The sequence below is a fragment of the Dendropsophus ebraccatus genome, unplaced genomic scaffold, assembly GCF_027789765.1.
Source record: "Dendropsophus ebraccatus isolate aDenEbr1 unplaced genomic scaffold, aDenEbr1.pat pat_scaffold_1103_ctg1, whole genome shotgun sequence".
Lineage (NCBI taxonomy): Eukaryota > Metazoa > Chordata > Amphibia > Anura > Hylidae > Dendropsophus > Dendropsophus ebraccatus.
Genome location: NW_027208520.1, coordinates 1 through 15500, shown reverse-complemented (window position 1 = coordinate 15500; position 15500 = coordinate 1). Strand labels below are relative to the sequence as shown.

General features: G+C 40.1%; 1 protein-coding gene across 1 annotated transcript; it reads right to left on the bottom strand.

Moving 5' to 3' along the window:
- Positions 1 to 503: 503 nt before the first annotated feature.
- Positions 504 to 1261, bottom strand: LOC138774786 (brain-derived neurotrophic factor-like). The gene is given in 2 exon segments (XM_069955699.1): positions 504 to 1085; positions 1088 to 1261. Coding segments are annotated over 2 exon segments (747 nt in total). The 5' UTR covers positions 1253 to 1261.
- Positions 1262 to 15500: the final 14239 nt, after the last annotated feature.

The following is a 15500-nucleotide window of genomic DNA, read 5'->3' as shown; positions in this document are numbered from 1 at the left end:
AAGCAGTAAACAGATATAATACCGACATGAATAAAGATACTGTCTAAAGTGTAAACAGAATGTTTTGGTTCGATTTTTTTGTCTTTTGCCTGGATGAAGACAGAGTGTTATCAATTCACAATTGAAGCAGCATGCATGCTTGTTTATATCTTTTTTTTATGATTTCAATTCTTGGCAACATCAACAAACCACAATGTTTTGAGGAACATAATGCAGACTTATCTCTTAAACCCATGGACTGCGAAAGGGGCCAAGGAATAATTGCACAGCAATGTGGTCCTGGCCCCTCTAGCAGAGTACAGGCTACATTGTGCGCAGAGGACTCTGTTTTCCTTTAGGTTATGGATATGTTCAATAAATAGATTTGTAGAACCACGGTACTGTATAAACTTCATTTATACATGCAGTCCATAAAATATTTCTTTTACTGAATAATTTACCCTGTTATGTATATATACAAATAGATAATTTTCTTTTCAATATAATCTATACAAGACAACTCACTATCTTCCTCTTTTAATGGTCAGTGTGCATACACAAGAAGTGTCTATTCTTATAAAGCGCCAACCAACTTTTTTTTTGCTATCCATGGTGAGAGCGCGCACATAAGACTGGGTAGTTCGGCATTGCGAGTTCCAGTACCTCTTGTCGATGCCCCTGCAACCTTCCTTCATGTAGCCCATAGGATTGCATTTGGTCTCATAGAAATATTGTTTCAGTTGACCCTTGGGTACTGGGACTTTTTCAAGAACAGTAACTGTTTGACCTGCCATATCTATCGCAGTTTTCTTGTCTGCTGCAGTCACCCACTCGCTAATACTGTCACATACGCTCAATTCCCCACGCCTGGCTGGGTCTGAGTGGCGTCGTACCCTCATGGACATGTTTGCAGCATCCAGGTAATTTTTATACTCCTCGAGAAGAAAAAGCAAAGGGGGCTCCAAAGGCACTTGAGTGCTCAGCATAACTCTTGATGAATACATATCTGAGTCCTTGTTCTCCTCACTTTGCCTTATGCTTTGTTCCTCTTCTAGGAGTTCTTCTATGACATGTTCAAAGGTATTCTGTCAGGGATGGGAAGTCCACCTCCTCTTGAACTACCCATTGGCCCACCTATGCTCTCCAGAGTACCATGGGTCCGAAGACCCGGATAGGCCAGGCCACTTTGTCCTCTGACACTGGCTTCTTTCATAGGGGCAGCTTTCATGCAACTGAAGTATGAAATAACCATAGTAAGGAAAAGGATGGTCATTACTCTTCTCACCTGATGGAACTGTGGAAAGAAAACAAAATGATACAGGGATTAGAATTGGGAATGACAACAACTGTAGCCAGTGAATAACACATCTGTAATCCAATTTTCTTGTTCTAAGATAGTCAGCAGGAGAATGTCATTGGGATTTTATGGGTTCTCTATCAAATAGTGATGTAACATTTTGGGACAGCATTATCTTATAGATTTCCATACATGCAGAGAAGCACTATTTGGTTTTATTTCGAGTCAACATAGTGACCAACATTTACATTGCTTAGGCTGGGTCGACACTACGTTTTTGGAAAAAAAGGGATATAAAAAACTGATGCATTTGTGTGTATTCGTTTTGATCCGTTTTTCCATTGACTTCCATTATGAAAAAAAAGCTCAAAATGCATCAGTTTTTTTTAATGTACACAAAAAAGTACTGTAGCTGACCTTACTTTTGTGTACATTAAAAAAAATGCGTTTTGATCGGTTTCTTTTTATAATGGAAGTCAATGGAAAAAGGGATCAAAATGGATGCACACAAATGCATCCGTTTTTTTCCATCTGTTTTTTGCAAAAACGGATGAAAAAAAAATGGGTTGCAAAAACGTAGTGTGGACCCCAGCCTTACTATGTGATAATACATAATGCAATCATCAATAAACAGCTTTACATGTAAAAGTCACCAATACATATACACTAAATTTAGAAACTAAAAAATCTTCCCATTCCATTAAACATGGTAGTCTGGTGAAACAAAATTTTGTCTGAACAGGTATAAAAGGTATAATAGTTCCATTTTGTTTCCCCATAAAATTCTGTTTGCCATACAAATAAAAGTGTAGCTATTGCACACACCAGTTTAGACATCATCATTCGATTGGGAAACCTGTGTATAACGAACAGGTGTTATAAAGTGATAAAACAGCAAATTGATACAGTATGTTCTGTCCATCATTGTCATTTTCCAGTTGTTAGGAGGAAGTTGGAGATGATCACTCTTTCTTACCAGGTTTTCCTGTTTGCAAAATATGGAATTATAGTGGGGTTTTAGTGGTCCTATCATTACGAAACTGGCTGCCATATACATACATATTATAGCACAGGATTGGTATCATAAACCTACAGCCCAATTGTGATGCTATACACAAACCTCCTAAAGCTCAAGTTTGTATTTGTAACATACCTCCTGTAGCCCAGGTGTAGTTTAAAAAAAAAGGGAGCCAAGGTATGGCGCCTTAAATACAATTTGTAAGGCCCTCGGTGCTATAAACCAACTCCTGAATCCAAGATTTAGTATCATTAGCACAACTCATTGTCATAAGCACAACTACTGTTGATAATGTTTGGTGCAATAAACACAACCCCTTGTCGCTCAGGTTCGGTGCATAACTATTAGTCTAAACTGGGAAAATCACTTTAACCAATCCAACCAGTTGCAGCTTTAAAGGGGTTTTTAGAATTAATTTTTTTTTTGTTGATCGTCTGTCTAGGTCATCAATATCTGTTTGATGGGGGGCCACCACCCAGCACCCCACCGTTACACTAATGAAAGTACTGTGGCCTTGTCAATTTCTACCAGGTACAGCTCTGTATACTTCAAAGCACAGTTAACTGATTGGGAGTTGGATCCTTATCAATCAGATATTGATGGCCTAAGCTAAGAAAAAAAACCCATAGAAAACCCCTTAAAGGGCACATCACTAGGGTGGGTGGTGGGGTGTTAGACCTTTGGTACATCCATTATTTGCTAGAATAAAAGGTATGGAGTGTCAGTTTAGGGCTATGTTCATACAACATATATTTTCTTAAAACCACGGCTGTGATTATTACGAAAATTTACGTTACCTTGCTGTCTATGGGTTCCCAGCCGGAAGGTATACACATGGTATACGCTCCGGCCGCGATCCCTAGCGCCGCAAACAACTGACATGTCAGTTTTCTGCAGCCGCTATTCATTGAATAGCTGCCACAGAAAAGCCTGTCAGTGCACACTGTGGAGGGAGCAGCTCCGGCCGCTCGCTACATAGCGTGCAGTGGAGAGTTCAGATGCGGGCGCACGGATGCGCCAGCAGCAGAACACTGCGGCAGCAAAGGTCATCCGGACGGTATGGCAGTGCCACCTGGGATGATCTTTTTAGAGACTGGCTGTTCTGTGACCCAACCGGGCCCCTGGCCACCTTGCTGTGCAGAGAACTACAACTTAGCTTCATTAAGTGAAAGTGCCCATTAATCATAGAGTCATGGAAATCTTAACGATGGGAAAAAACCTCTTTAATTTTCCATCTTGCTGTAAGAAAGTGGAAACTCTGGAAACTCATTGGCTACTGCCAGCAATATATATTTCCTATGCACTCGCCTGCATGAATCTCAAGTCTAGTCTTTGTCAGTGATGAAGTGGTTTGGGGGAGGGGAATCCACTCCAATTCATGCTTCATGAAATCGACATTGCATTGAGAGATTACGCTATTATGTATCTATTGCATTTGGAAATCTATTATTGCTTTCCATTTAGAGGAGTCTGTGATAAAGATGTAAGTCGTGCTGAATCCGAGCCTGAAAAGATGACACACACGTCAGTTACATGGACATTTTCCTTCCACTCGCACAAGGCAAATCTTGATTCCATTATCTTCTGTTTACTTACTAACCTTCTACAAGATGAAACATTGTATTTATTGAGAGAAACCTCCTGCAACCGATAATTATTATATCCCTAGCAGAATATCTCTTTCTTTTCCTATTCATCGGAGAGAAGGCGAATACGGCACAAATATTTGTCATAGGATTTATAACCAGGAAGAGATAACCTGAGAGCTTTCTGGAGCAAATGCTACATGTCAGAAGCGGTATAGAGATTTAATTTTTAATGAGCTCTCTATTCTGCAAAAAGCATTGTAAGGGCATTATGGGAGATGTTTCTAGGCAACCGCATCAAAGCTCTAGTAACACATTCAGAAATCCACTTTCATGAACATCATAGTGGAATGTGAGAATTCCCCAGCACTTTTTCTATTGTCGTTTCCTTTATGCAAGACACACAATAGAAAGAGAATTTGGGTTGAAAGTAGATGACACTGTATAGCTATATTTAGCAATGCAAAATATGTATAGGCCGATTCCTATTACAAGGGAGGTGGAAATATTCATTAGCTTAGGTTAAAAAAAACCCACAAAAACTTCTAATCCCAATGATTGTAGGTTGTATTTCTATGCAATATTTCCTGAAACATAGGAAGGTGTCTATATTTTATAAACACCATAACTTTAAAACCTGATAGGTGAAGTGAAAATGGATGAGGCTATAACAGTGACACCCATTAAGGGATGTGATATATATGGTAGCAAGCGAATAGTAGTTGTTAAAGCTTGAAGCAGAAAACAAATTAACAATTGTACGGCTCTGACATTGTTATATGATGGCTAAACTATTGGGTCAGTGCATCCCCAAAGCAGCACTTTCCAGGTATAGAGTGATTAGTACCTATAGGACACAGAGTCATGGAGCCCAAATCAATGGAATCTTCACCTTGCAATTTTCAGGGTTTGAAAGATCTGCTGATACCTTAGTGCCAGATACTACAGGATACTTTCAGAGAGGCTGCAGATTACATGCCTCTATGGTCAGAGGTGTTTTGGCTGTACATGGGGGCCTACCCAACATTAAGCAGTTGGTTTTATGTTAAAGAGTGTTCCCAGATTTGTTTTGAACATTGATGAAATAAAGCCAACTTCCAGATCTCCAGAAAAAGAAGCCAGCAAGTCAGTGAGGGGTTGGGCCAAGAAGTATATATAGTATATTATGTGGAAAGGTTGTGGATGCCCTTTAGCTACCAATGCAAGGTATATCATTAGGTTATTCACTTTATAATAGGATAATGAAGAGAGATGTATTGTTTACTTGTAACAGATAATCTCTTTTAGAACATGGCTTCGACATATACTGTATACGTGTATAACATTTGTAGATTTTACAGTAAAAAATGTGCCACCGAAATATTCAGGTTCATGACAGGGCCAAATGTACCCGACATTCCTTATTACTGGAGGTGGTTATTTAAGCCTTACCTAATGCTAACTGGAATAGGTTATACAAAAGAGTTTAGTAACTCTCAATATAACACTGCCACGTGATGCCACTCCCTCTGCCAGCTGGTGGTATCCACAGGAAGAAACAGAATTCCTTCAGGAACACATCACTGGCCTATCACATGCTAACCAGTAACCTTCGCTGTAGTGACATGGTATAAGGACTCTACAGATGGGTCAATTTTCCCATTGAAGTAGATTCCGGCTTGGCTGGTAATACCATGTACTGGTTGAACAGGGTTCGATGCCTATATTTAGTATATGTGTTAAGAGCTTTCATAGGTCAAACACTGAGCCTAGCTTCCAAACTAAATGTGAAAAGAAACGAAAACTGGATGGATTTAGAATGACGACCAACTTTGACCTTGAAATGAGATGTTCAACAAACACATATAGACGAAATGTTCAGCTCCCTGCATACTTTTGATTACGTTGTGTATGGTACAGACTGATATACAATAAGGCTACTTATTGTGGGGACAAGATATTATGACCTATAAATGAAGAGGCAAATCTGTCACTTTACACACTGTGGGTGTATTGACAAGACGACATGGTCTTGCTGTCCGGGGAACAATGCCCTCATTTTATGTGAGTAATAGCCCGTGGGCCGGTCTAATATGACAGTGCTTAACCCCTCTCTGCTGAACATAGTGTTTCTTCTTTATGTCTCTTACTAAACAGAGATCGGGAGCAATGATTCAGAATCAGAACTGAAGGATCCAAAGTGTGAAAAGAACCTATGATAAAACTCCTTGTTTTTGAAGTCTGAGGAGCACATTTTTTCCTGACTGTTTAGAATGACTGCATCACTGACTCACTGATGTAAATCTGGCGAGCTTGGGATATTTTTATCTTTCAAAATATTAAAAACATGCGTGGAACGCCTTACACCTCAGTAACAGTGCCAGGGACAGCGAGAACAGAGACATGCATTTATAGTTATATGCAAACTGCGTACAGTACCCAGTGTGGAAAGCGAAAAATAGATGCCTCATATAAAATAAATCAAAAAAACGATTATTTATCAGAAAAAGAATAGGCCTCAGAGGTCAGATCTGACTACAATGCTGGGTAATGGTGGCGCAATAAGCCCAAACTTTTATCCACTGCATTTTGTCAGTGAGGACTTAAAGGGAACCTGTCACCCCCCCGTACCGGGGTGACAGGCTCCCGACCCCCCGTTAGAGACCCCTATACTTACCTCATCCCGCCGGGTCCCGCTTCTGGATTCGGTCGGGTCCCGGAGATCTCAGCCGCTGCAGCCCGGCGCGCGCGCTGAGAGATGAGTCCAACACCCATAGAGAATGACAGGAGAGTCCAGCGCTCCGTCATTCTCTATGAGCGTTGGACTCATCTGTCAGCGCGCGCGCCGGGCTGCAGCGGCTGAGATCTCCGGGACCCGACCGAATCCAGAAGCGGGACCCGGCGGGATGAGGTAAGTATAGGGGTCTCTAACGGGGGGTCGGGAGCCTGTCACCCCGGCACGGGGGGTGACAGGTTCCCTTTAAGTCAGACGGATGGTGATGCATACATTTTTGGCCTCCAATGGTCATTGGTCATCATTTAAAGAGACTCTGTCAGCAGGTTTATGTTGTCCTATCTAAGGTTAGCATAAACTCGTGACAGAGAAGCTGGACAGAATGATTTATCACTTACATTGTTCTGTGCAGCCGAGATATCCTCCTGAATAACCTGGACAATTAGTAGTCCTCTCCATTATGTCCATGAGCCCATTAGTCCTCATTATTCATGAGAAACAGAAAACTCTGCCTACCAGATGTAGATTGGCAGTTATCTATCTATTCTATGTATTGGCAGTCAGCTGTCAATCAGCAGCTGGAAGGCGGGGGGAGGGGTGTGGCAAGAATCTTATTCTCCTGCATATTAGGAGAACGGCTGAACAGAATAATGTAAGTAATACACCGATCTGTTCTGCATTTCTGTCACTAGTTTATGTTGCGCTCATTTAAGGTGACATAAACCTAGTGACAAATTCTCTTTAAGGAAACAGGAGGGCTCCTTTCTCCTTCAACTGTCTGTCAGAAAGGGAATGGACTGTGTAAGCACAAGTTGATTTTTTAAAATGATACATGATGCTATTTCACCATTACACCTGGAGGTCGGTGGTATAATATTGGCTTTTGCTTGGAAGGTTTGGTGTTGGTGATATCATACAGTCTTTGTTTGGAAGGTCTGGTATTTGTTGGTATATAGAAAGGGGTCCCCCCAATGTGATGTCACTGATAAGCATGCCTTGGTACAGTATGGGATGAACTGTACTCACCGCATTATAATATAAGAATTAAAACATTATTTGGTAAAAAATCCGACCTAATAAAGGGGGATGCCCCCTTGAAACGTCTCATTGATAATGGCACATATAGTGTTTTTATTATCTGATTATAGTGTTTTTATTATCTCCTTTGGATAATTGGTGGTATAATATAAGTTTTATTTGAAAGGTCTGATGATTGATGGCATATTATAGGCTTTTGTTTGGTAAACCTGATGACTAATGGTATATTTTAGGCTTTTGTTTGGTTTGATGATTGATGTATTTAAATAGTACTTTACGTACTATTAATAGCTAGATTGTATTTCTCTCTAAGAGCTCAGGTCCAGTATACACAATTGTGGGAATTAGCAAGGGTCTAAGGGTTGGGTTCACATAGAGTATGTTTGGAAATAAATACAGTATTTTTTTATTTGGTCAACTGGATCTAATGTAAATGAACCTTTACTAGGACCATAGTCAGTTGTTGCACTATAGAAGTAGAACCCTGTGACTATGTAGACTGGGATTTCGTATTATTTTTAGCTGTTTAATGAATCAATGCCAAAAGCAAGAAGTAAAAGTAGATGAGACAAATTCAGCTTTGCACTGTAATATCTGAAAATAGCCTAGTTTGAGTGGGTTTATGGGTAATCTTAAGGGCTGTCAAAGGTGGAATGAAGCAATACTCATAAATTTTTCCTATCACAGATGTTATGTAAGCATTTTTGGAAACCCATTAACCTTATATTAACCATAAAAAGGTTGTGTTATATCCATGCTCCTTTTTATAGCTTACACTTAAATGGCCCTTGCAGCTTTATCATCAGAGGATGTGATTTATTCCTATTATTTATACACGCAATGGTTTAAATATTTTACAGCTTGTAATACTGGGTTCAGAGACTCTCAAGGCTACTATTTATGTCCAAATTTGAAGTTTTACAAAATCCTCTTGTTAAATAAGTTGCTTGGAAGACGGCCAAGCTAAGAACTATGCAACATGATAACAAGTGTATACGAAAGGAACTACAATGCTCCTGTATTTTTCTTGGCTACATAGGTCAGTTTTATAGAAAAAGGGGCACTGGGCAACAAGCAAAGTTTTCCTCCCCTAAAAAAATACCAGGTTGTCTTGGGGTAGTAGAAGGGTTATTTGTGGTCTAGGGCAGTATTCAGGAATGGAGATGTGGGACCTAGGTATTTACACAATTTGCCTTTAAACCAACCATCTATATAATTTCAGTGGATTGTATTATTATTAACCCAAACCTGATTTGCTCGCTATATATTTTAAATTGGCACTCACTCAATCATTTCTCTTATTATAAACAAGGTATTTCAGTCCTGGCATTCACTAGATCACTAATTGGTTGTTTTTTTCTTCCATTTCATAAAATCGTATTCCTCTCAGACATGACTCAAGAGCTGACCATCATATAATAAAGAAACCGCGTTTCTGGTATGCATGCAAATGTACTATATGGGGAATACATACATCTGATTCAATTCCAAATCAACGATAACTAGAATTTAAATTCCAATCCAGCTCAAAAGCAGCCGGATCCAACACTTCGTCTTATTCACTAAGGATATAATGCTATGCTGGACAGTATGCTACAACATCATGATATTCAATATCCAAATGGGTGGGCATGGCAGGGATCCATGAGACATTGGCACCAACTCACAGTACTCAGTTAAAACTTTTACATAACTTTCGTAAACAACAGAAGGTGTAGTTGAGAAGCAGCATACTAGTTCAAAATGGCTGCCTTTTTCATCTGGTGACAAAGCTAGTCTCAACAAATGTACCAACATTCTCTGCTAAGCTACTAGCAACTCACAGATGTGGATGTGGCACAAGAACAAAAATTGCCAGGAAAGAGCATTGCTTCTGACTAATCTGGAAATTATGGACAGTTAGCTAATTTTACAGGTGGATTTAGGAACGCTCTGTGATCTAATAATCTGTGATCTAATTCATAATGCATGATTAGATGACATCAAGATATTCTGAAGGGTTCAGGAGAACAAGTAGGGTATATATTGATAAGCCACAACATTAACGCCTCTTGCCTATTAGCCTGTAGGTCACCTTCTTGCCACCACACAGCTCAGCTCCAAGGGATAGACTGCGCAAGACCTCTTAAGGTGTCCTGTGGTATCTGGTACTAAGACATTAGCAACAGATGCTTTAAGTCCTGTAGGTAGCAAGGAGGATCCTCCATGGATCATTATTGTTTTTTCCTGCACATCATACAGATGATCAATCAGATTGGGATTTGGGGAATTTGAAGGTCAAGTCTACACATTGAATTCTTTTTCATGCTCCTCAACCCCTTCCCTAACAATTTTGCAGTGTGTAAGGGAGTATTATCGTGCTGAAAGAGGCCACTCCATTAGAGAATACCATTGCCATGAAGGCATTGATATACTTTGTTCTCAACAATGCTTGGTATGTGTCAGGGCGATAGGTTTCTCGGGAAAACATTGCCTGGAGCATCACACTGCCTCTGTTGGCTTGTCTTCATTCCCCCATGCCATCCTTTCTCCACATAAATGATGTCATGCACCCAGTCATCCACATGATTTAAAGACACACGTAATACAGCTGTTCAGGCTACAGCCTCAATCAAAACAGGCTGCTATGTGCTGTGTGTGTTCTGAATACCATTCTATAATAGCCAGCATTAACTTTTCAACAATTTGGGCTACATTAGCTCTCCATTGGTATCAGACCAAAAGAGTCAGCCTTCATTCCCCATACACATTAATAAGCCTTTAGCTATCATGAGCCCATGCCTGGTTGCTCTTCTTTGTGGTTTTTGGTAGATACTTGCCACTACCAACCAGAAATGCCCCACAATGGCTTTGTTTACACTTGGTTTACAGCAACCATTGCATAGCAACGGACACTGTTAAATTGCTAATCAATTAGCCATTGACTGCCGCACTTTACATTGTGTGAACAGCTATTATTTCCGGACACTGTTCATTGAACAGCTTCCTAAAATAATAGACATGTACATTATTTTAACGCCTGTTCTAAAGAACATAGCCAAAAACTGCCCTTTTGTTTACTTGCTGCCTAATCAATATTATTCCTTTCACCCGTCAGTGGTTTTAAAGTTCTGGCTGATCACTGTATCCGTTGTTTTAAGAGAAGAAAAAAACATATCTGCGGTAAGCAAAAGAGCCCAGATCCCAGACTGGTCATGTATTTGCATTTCAAATATTCACACATGGAAGTGATGAAATATTTTTATAGTCACAAACAACACGGCAGAAAACGACATAATAAAGGATACACAAAGCTTATACCTAAAAAGTAATACATAAACATAGTATATGCTTTATAGACTATTTATCTCTGTCTGTACAGTAAATAATTCATAGATAGGGGGTATAAAGATTGGTGTGGCATAAGATTTGGTCTATGTGATGCCTACAGTGTGAAATAAACATTGTGAACACCCACATCAGGATGCAGAATGACTGTACTATAAGCCAAATGAGTGTCTAACACACCTCAGTTTTTATCCAATACATATAAAACTCCATTGTCTTCATTCAAGTCATCACATATGTTAGATTTCATACAGATAGGGACAAACACCTTGGTAACCTCAACAAGGCATCTCCTAATCAGGGTTACTATGAAAATTCAAATTGTAGGAGCCAATAGAATATCAAATATGGGTTCTTACAATAAGTAATTGGTAGTCACCCCAAAAATACATCTGTGGATGTGTTATTGGCTTTGTTATTGAAAGCCCTCTAATCTCAATATTGTCAAAATCTAAGTGTTCTCAACAATAGTTACATATGAAAGGATGTACACTAGAGATGAGCAAACTTGCAGAAAGTTCAGGTTTGCAAGAACAAGAACGATTGACATTTGAATCCTGCTTCCTGGAAAAGGTGAATCTAAACTTTCTGCAAGTTTGCTCTTCTCTAATATAACCCAGCCATGAATACTGACCATGGGCAAGATATAAATTCCCAATGCACACCAGGACTACAAGAACTTACCCCAAGCTCTGTGCTTATCTGTTGGGTATCACAAGGACCAGATCTCAACTCAAAGGACAGGAAACACTTTTACACTTCTATGCTAAATGATCTATTTACTGTTTCAGCTGTTAACTGCATTTCTAGTATTGATGCTTCTCCTTTGCATCACATCTTATTAATCTAAATAGGGGGAATTCATCAAGGTGCACCCCACATACAAACTGAGTGCCTTTTCCCCGACGTACGCCCCACTAGCCTGATGGGGGGCAGGGGGCATGGAAAAACGGGGCCTCCTCCCACGTCTCATTTACACTTGCTAGCAACAGCCAGCTAGCGTCAGCCACAAAACTTCCGGATTTACTAAAAGGCGCACGCAGGGAGCGTGGGGTGGGCTATGTTGGTCTTGATAAATTCCTCTCCCCCTTCATATTCCTATGTCCTTCCATGTATAAATGTGTGACTCTTCAGATATTGTATTAAATCATGTCTGATAAGGAGACCTAGACAGTCCGTAACGCTTGCTCTTTGCCATTGTTTCAGTTCGTCACAAAACATTATCAATTACTGAGAATTCCTAATTTTTATATTTGCTTTCTTAAATTCACCACTTTTGTCCACTGTATGTGATACGGGTTTTCCCTATTCATTTTAAGCAGCAGCACAAATGTCAGGGGGGAAGTGGTAGTAGTCGCACCTGGTCCATGGTGTCTGAAGGAGCCCAAAGGCCTCTCTGTCACATAGGAAAACACCAGTACTATAAATAACACATCGGAGGTGGAAGGTTAGGAATCAAAATGACATTGGGGTCTAAGAGTTTTAGACAATGCCTCAAATCTTTAAACCATTTCCGATTCATCTAAGTGGTATATATAATATTTCCAAGCTATTGCTAGCATAGACTTGACTGAAAAACAACAGAAGCTCTAAGGATAGTAATAAGCTCTGACTGAAGGAAAGTCATATATACAACAAGCATTGTCCTCCATCCATGCACCGCCGTCTATGTTTATTTCGGGCCAAAAGTAATGATGGCCAATGGAGCTATTTAGCATGTTGGTGTAGATAGAAAATAAATTCCTGAAAACCAACGACAAACAGTTTTATTATTAAGCGAAAGGATCTTTTTTTATCATAGTTATGAGAAATAACTATGACAAAGCAGCATTTCCACCAGCCAGTTTTCTCTACAATGAGTCAGGCTTCACTCATTCAGTCCCCTGCAGTGTAGTCAGCCTGACTAGTCCTTGTTTTATCACAAATGTCAGTGACAGTCACCATGAAACTAAAGGAGCCACCTGTGATGAGCGACCATATTGTAAGGGGCTCATTTCTGAACCGGACCAACTCCCAATGCATTCAGTGTGAGGGAAAGGGAGTCCCCCGTCTCCAGATGTATGTAACACTAATATCCTTTATTCAACCACATTAAAAATCTATTAGGCGTCATGGCATAAATGTGACACCAACACATTTTGAACAAATGTTCTTTCTGTTTTATTTTCATGAGGCCTATTAGCTTTTTAATCTGATCCAATGAAATACAGTGTATTATTTTTACAAACGTCCAGAGTCGGAGAACCTCCTTTCTTTTCCTCACAGTTATATGGGTGATTATAATCTCTGTACAGTACTGTGCCATATGTTGGTGCTATACAAACAACAGCTAATATAGAAATGCAATGGGCCACCATTTGAGGAGCATTTACTTGTTGGGAAACTTTTCTCCCATAGAGTTCCTGGTGCTTTTACCTATGATAAGTGATTGGAAATTCACTAAGTGATTTCACCACTCTTCACTATTTAGGCTATGTTCACACTACGTAAGTCTCCGGACGTAGCGCGTTCCGTGAATAAGCGGCTGGAGATTTACGTAGTTTGCGTACAATAGAAAGTATACGATGTACGGCTGCACAGTTCACACTACGTACGAACTTACGCCTGGATCGTACACGGCGCCATAAAAAATGAACCAGACCATTGTTTGAGGATGAAAATGCCGTAACTTACGCCGTAGCGTAACATGCGGTCCCGTACGTAATGGCGATTTCTTCATTTTTCCACTTTTCTTTGCCGATCCAAAAGGTTCTGTGGGGTGTTCGGGGCTAGCCGAAGATTTCCAAGTAAAAGACCGCTGTCAGATTGCTACAAAGGGCGCTCGGGAAGCGTAAGTAGACTACGGGGGTAAGTTCGCGGTCCGTACGTAGCCGGCCGCAACTTGCGTAAATTCCCGGCCGGAGTTTAACATGTATATGTCTGGCCGCAAAAATATGCGGCCGGACATATACGTAGTGTGAACATAGCCCTAAACTGTATCTCATCCACATACCATACCAGCTGTAACAGCTTCAGGGAAGAGAAAACTGCAGTGATCTGACTAGCTGCCATTTTGCCACCACCAGACACAAAACAATACTATCCTAATGGAAACAATAGGGGAGATTTATAAAACTGGTGTAAAGTAGAATTGGCTCAGTTGCCCCTACAACCAATCAGATTCCACCTTTCATTTTCCATAGACTGTGAGGGAAGAAAAAAGTTGAATCTGATTGGTTGCTAGGCACAACTGGACCTGTTCTACTTTACACCAGTTCGATAAATCTCCCCCAATGATCACAAATCGAAAAAAAAGTTTCACTACCCGAACTTTTTGCTGCTACCACATGTGATGGAAAATTCTCGTAGCCCTCATCATCACTGTACAAAGACCCCAATGAAAAAGAAAGTTTACTGGGTGTATTTAGTTACTATTAATAACATCCGTTATTGCGATAGAACAACAGGGGCGGGGGGGATATGGTTTCTACTTAGCATCAGCATCGTCTGAAGATCCAACTTTCCAGGAGAAAGCTGCGCCGGTCAGCAGTTACTATGGAAATCTGCCTGAGACAAGATGCTATATACGGCTGTCATGGCTCATAAATATTTAGTATGCAAGGTAACGGTTAATTTCTGTGGAAGCAGATTGCTCAGTGACCCTTGGATAGTAATTATGGTTTACGCAGCATTCAAGCAAGAACGTTGTACAACAACTGAAATTAGACAAGAATAACAAATTAGCATGTCAAACACAAAGAGAGGAGTAAAAAACCCGTTAGGGCACAAATGCCCAATTATGAATTTGCTTAATTATCATGGCGGCTGAGGCGTTGGCAAAGGCTGCATGTTAAAGGTTCAGGATTAGCGTGCATGTGGAATTAGAATAAATCAGACAGTGTTACAGGTAAACTGACTGTAAATCAGTGGAGAAGACTACAGTAGTAAAAAATGCAAAGTGCTGTAGTAAAAAAAAAATATGGATTAGTTTTACATGTGGAAGACAAATAAAGGTCCCGGGATGGACTCTTTGATTATTTCACTATTAGTAAAGTTTTAAAGGTAGACTGTGACTTATATGGACCCTTTTAAACTAGGGAATTTACTAGTCTAGCATTGGCTGACAACTTTAATATGTGGCACCCTAAGCGACTGCGAAGGGACAGCTGCCTCCATGATGATAGAAATCCCTGAACAACATCAAGTAGGTTTAGCCACCTTTTACCTTCATTAATTCAATTGGAGAGGGTTCCAAACTCGTGGCCACCAGAACAACATAACACGTCAGAAGTTCTGATTATGATATTTGTCTTCAAGTCCTGAATATATTTTTAGAAGAAACTGAATATTTTTTCTATAATGTCTTATGGCAAATTCAAGAGCTGCATTTTCGGTAATGGACTACTGAGCAAGGGATATAAGATTGAAAACACCATCTGACAACACAATGTGTAACCATCCTCTAATGTACAGATGTCACATAACAGGGGCATTGCCACACTCCCTGCATATGTGTCACATCCCATATAGAGCTATATGATAGATAGCAAGATTGCCACTAGC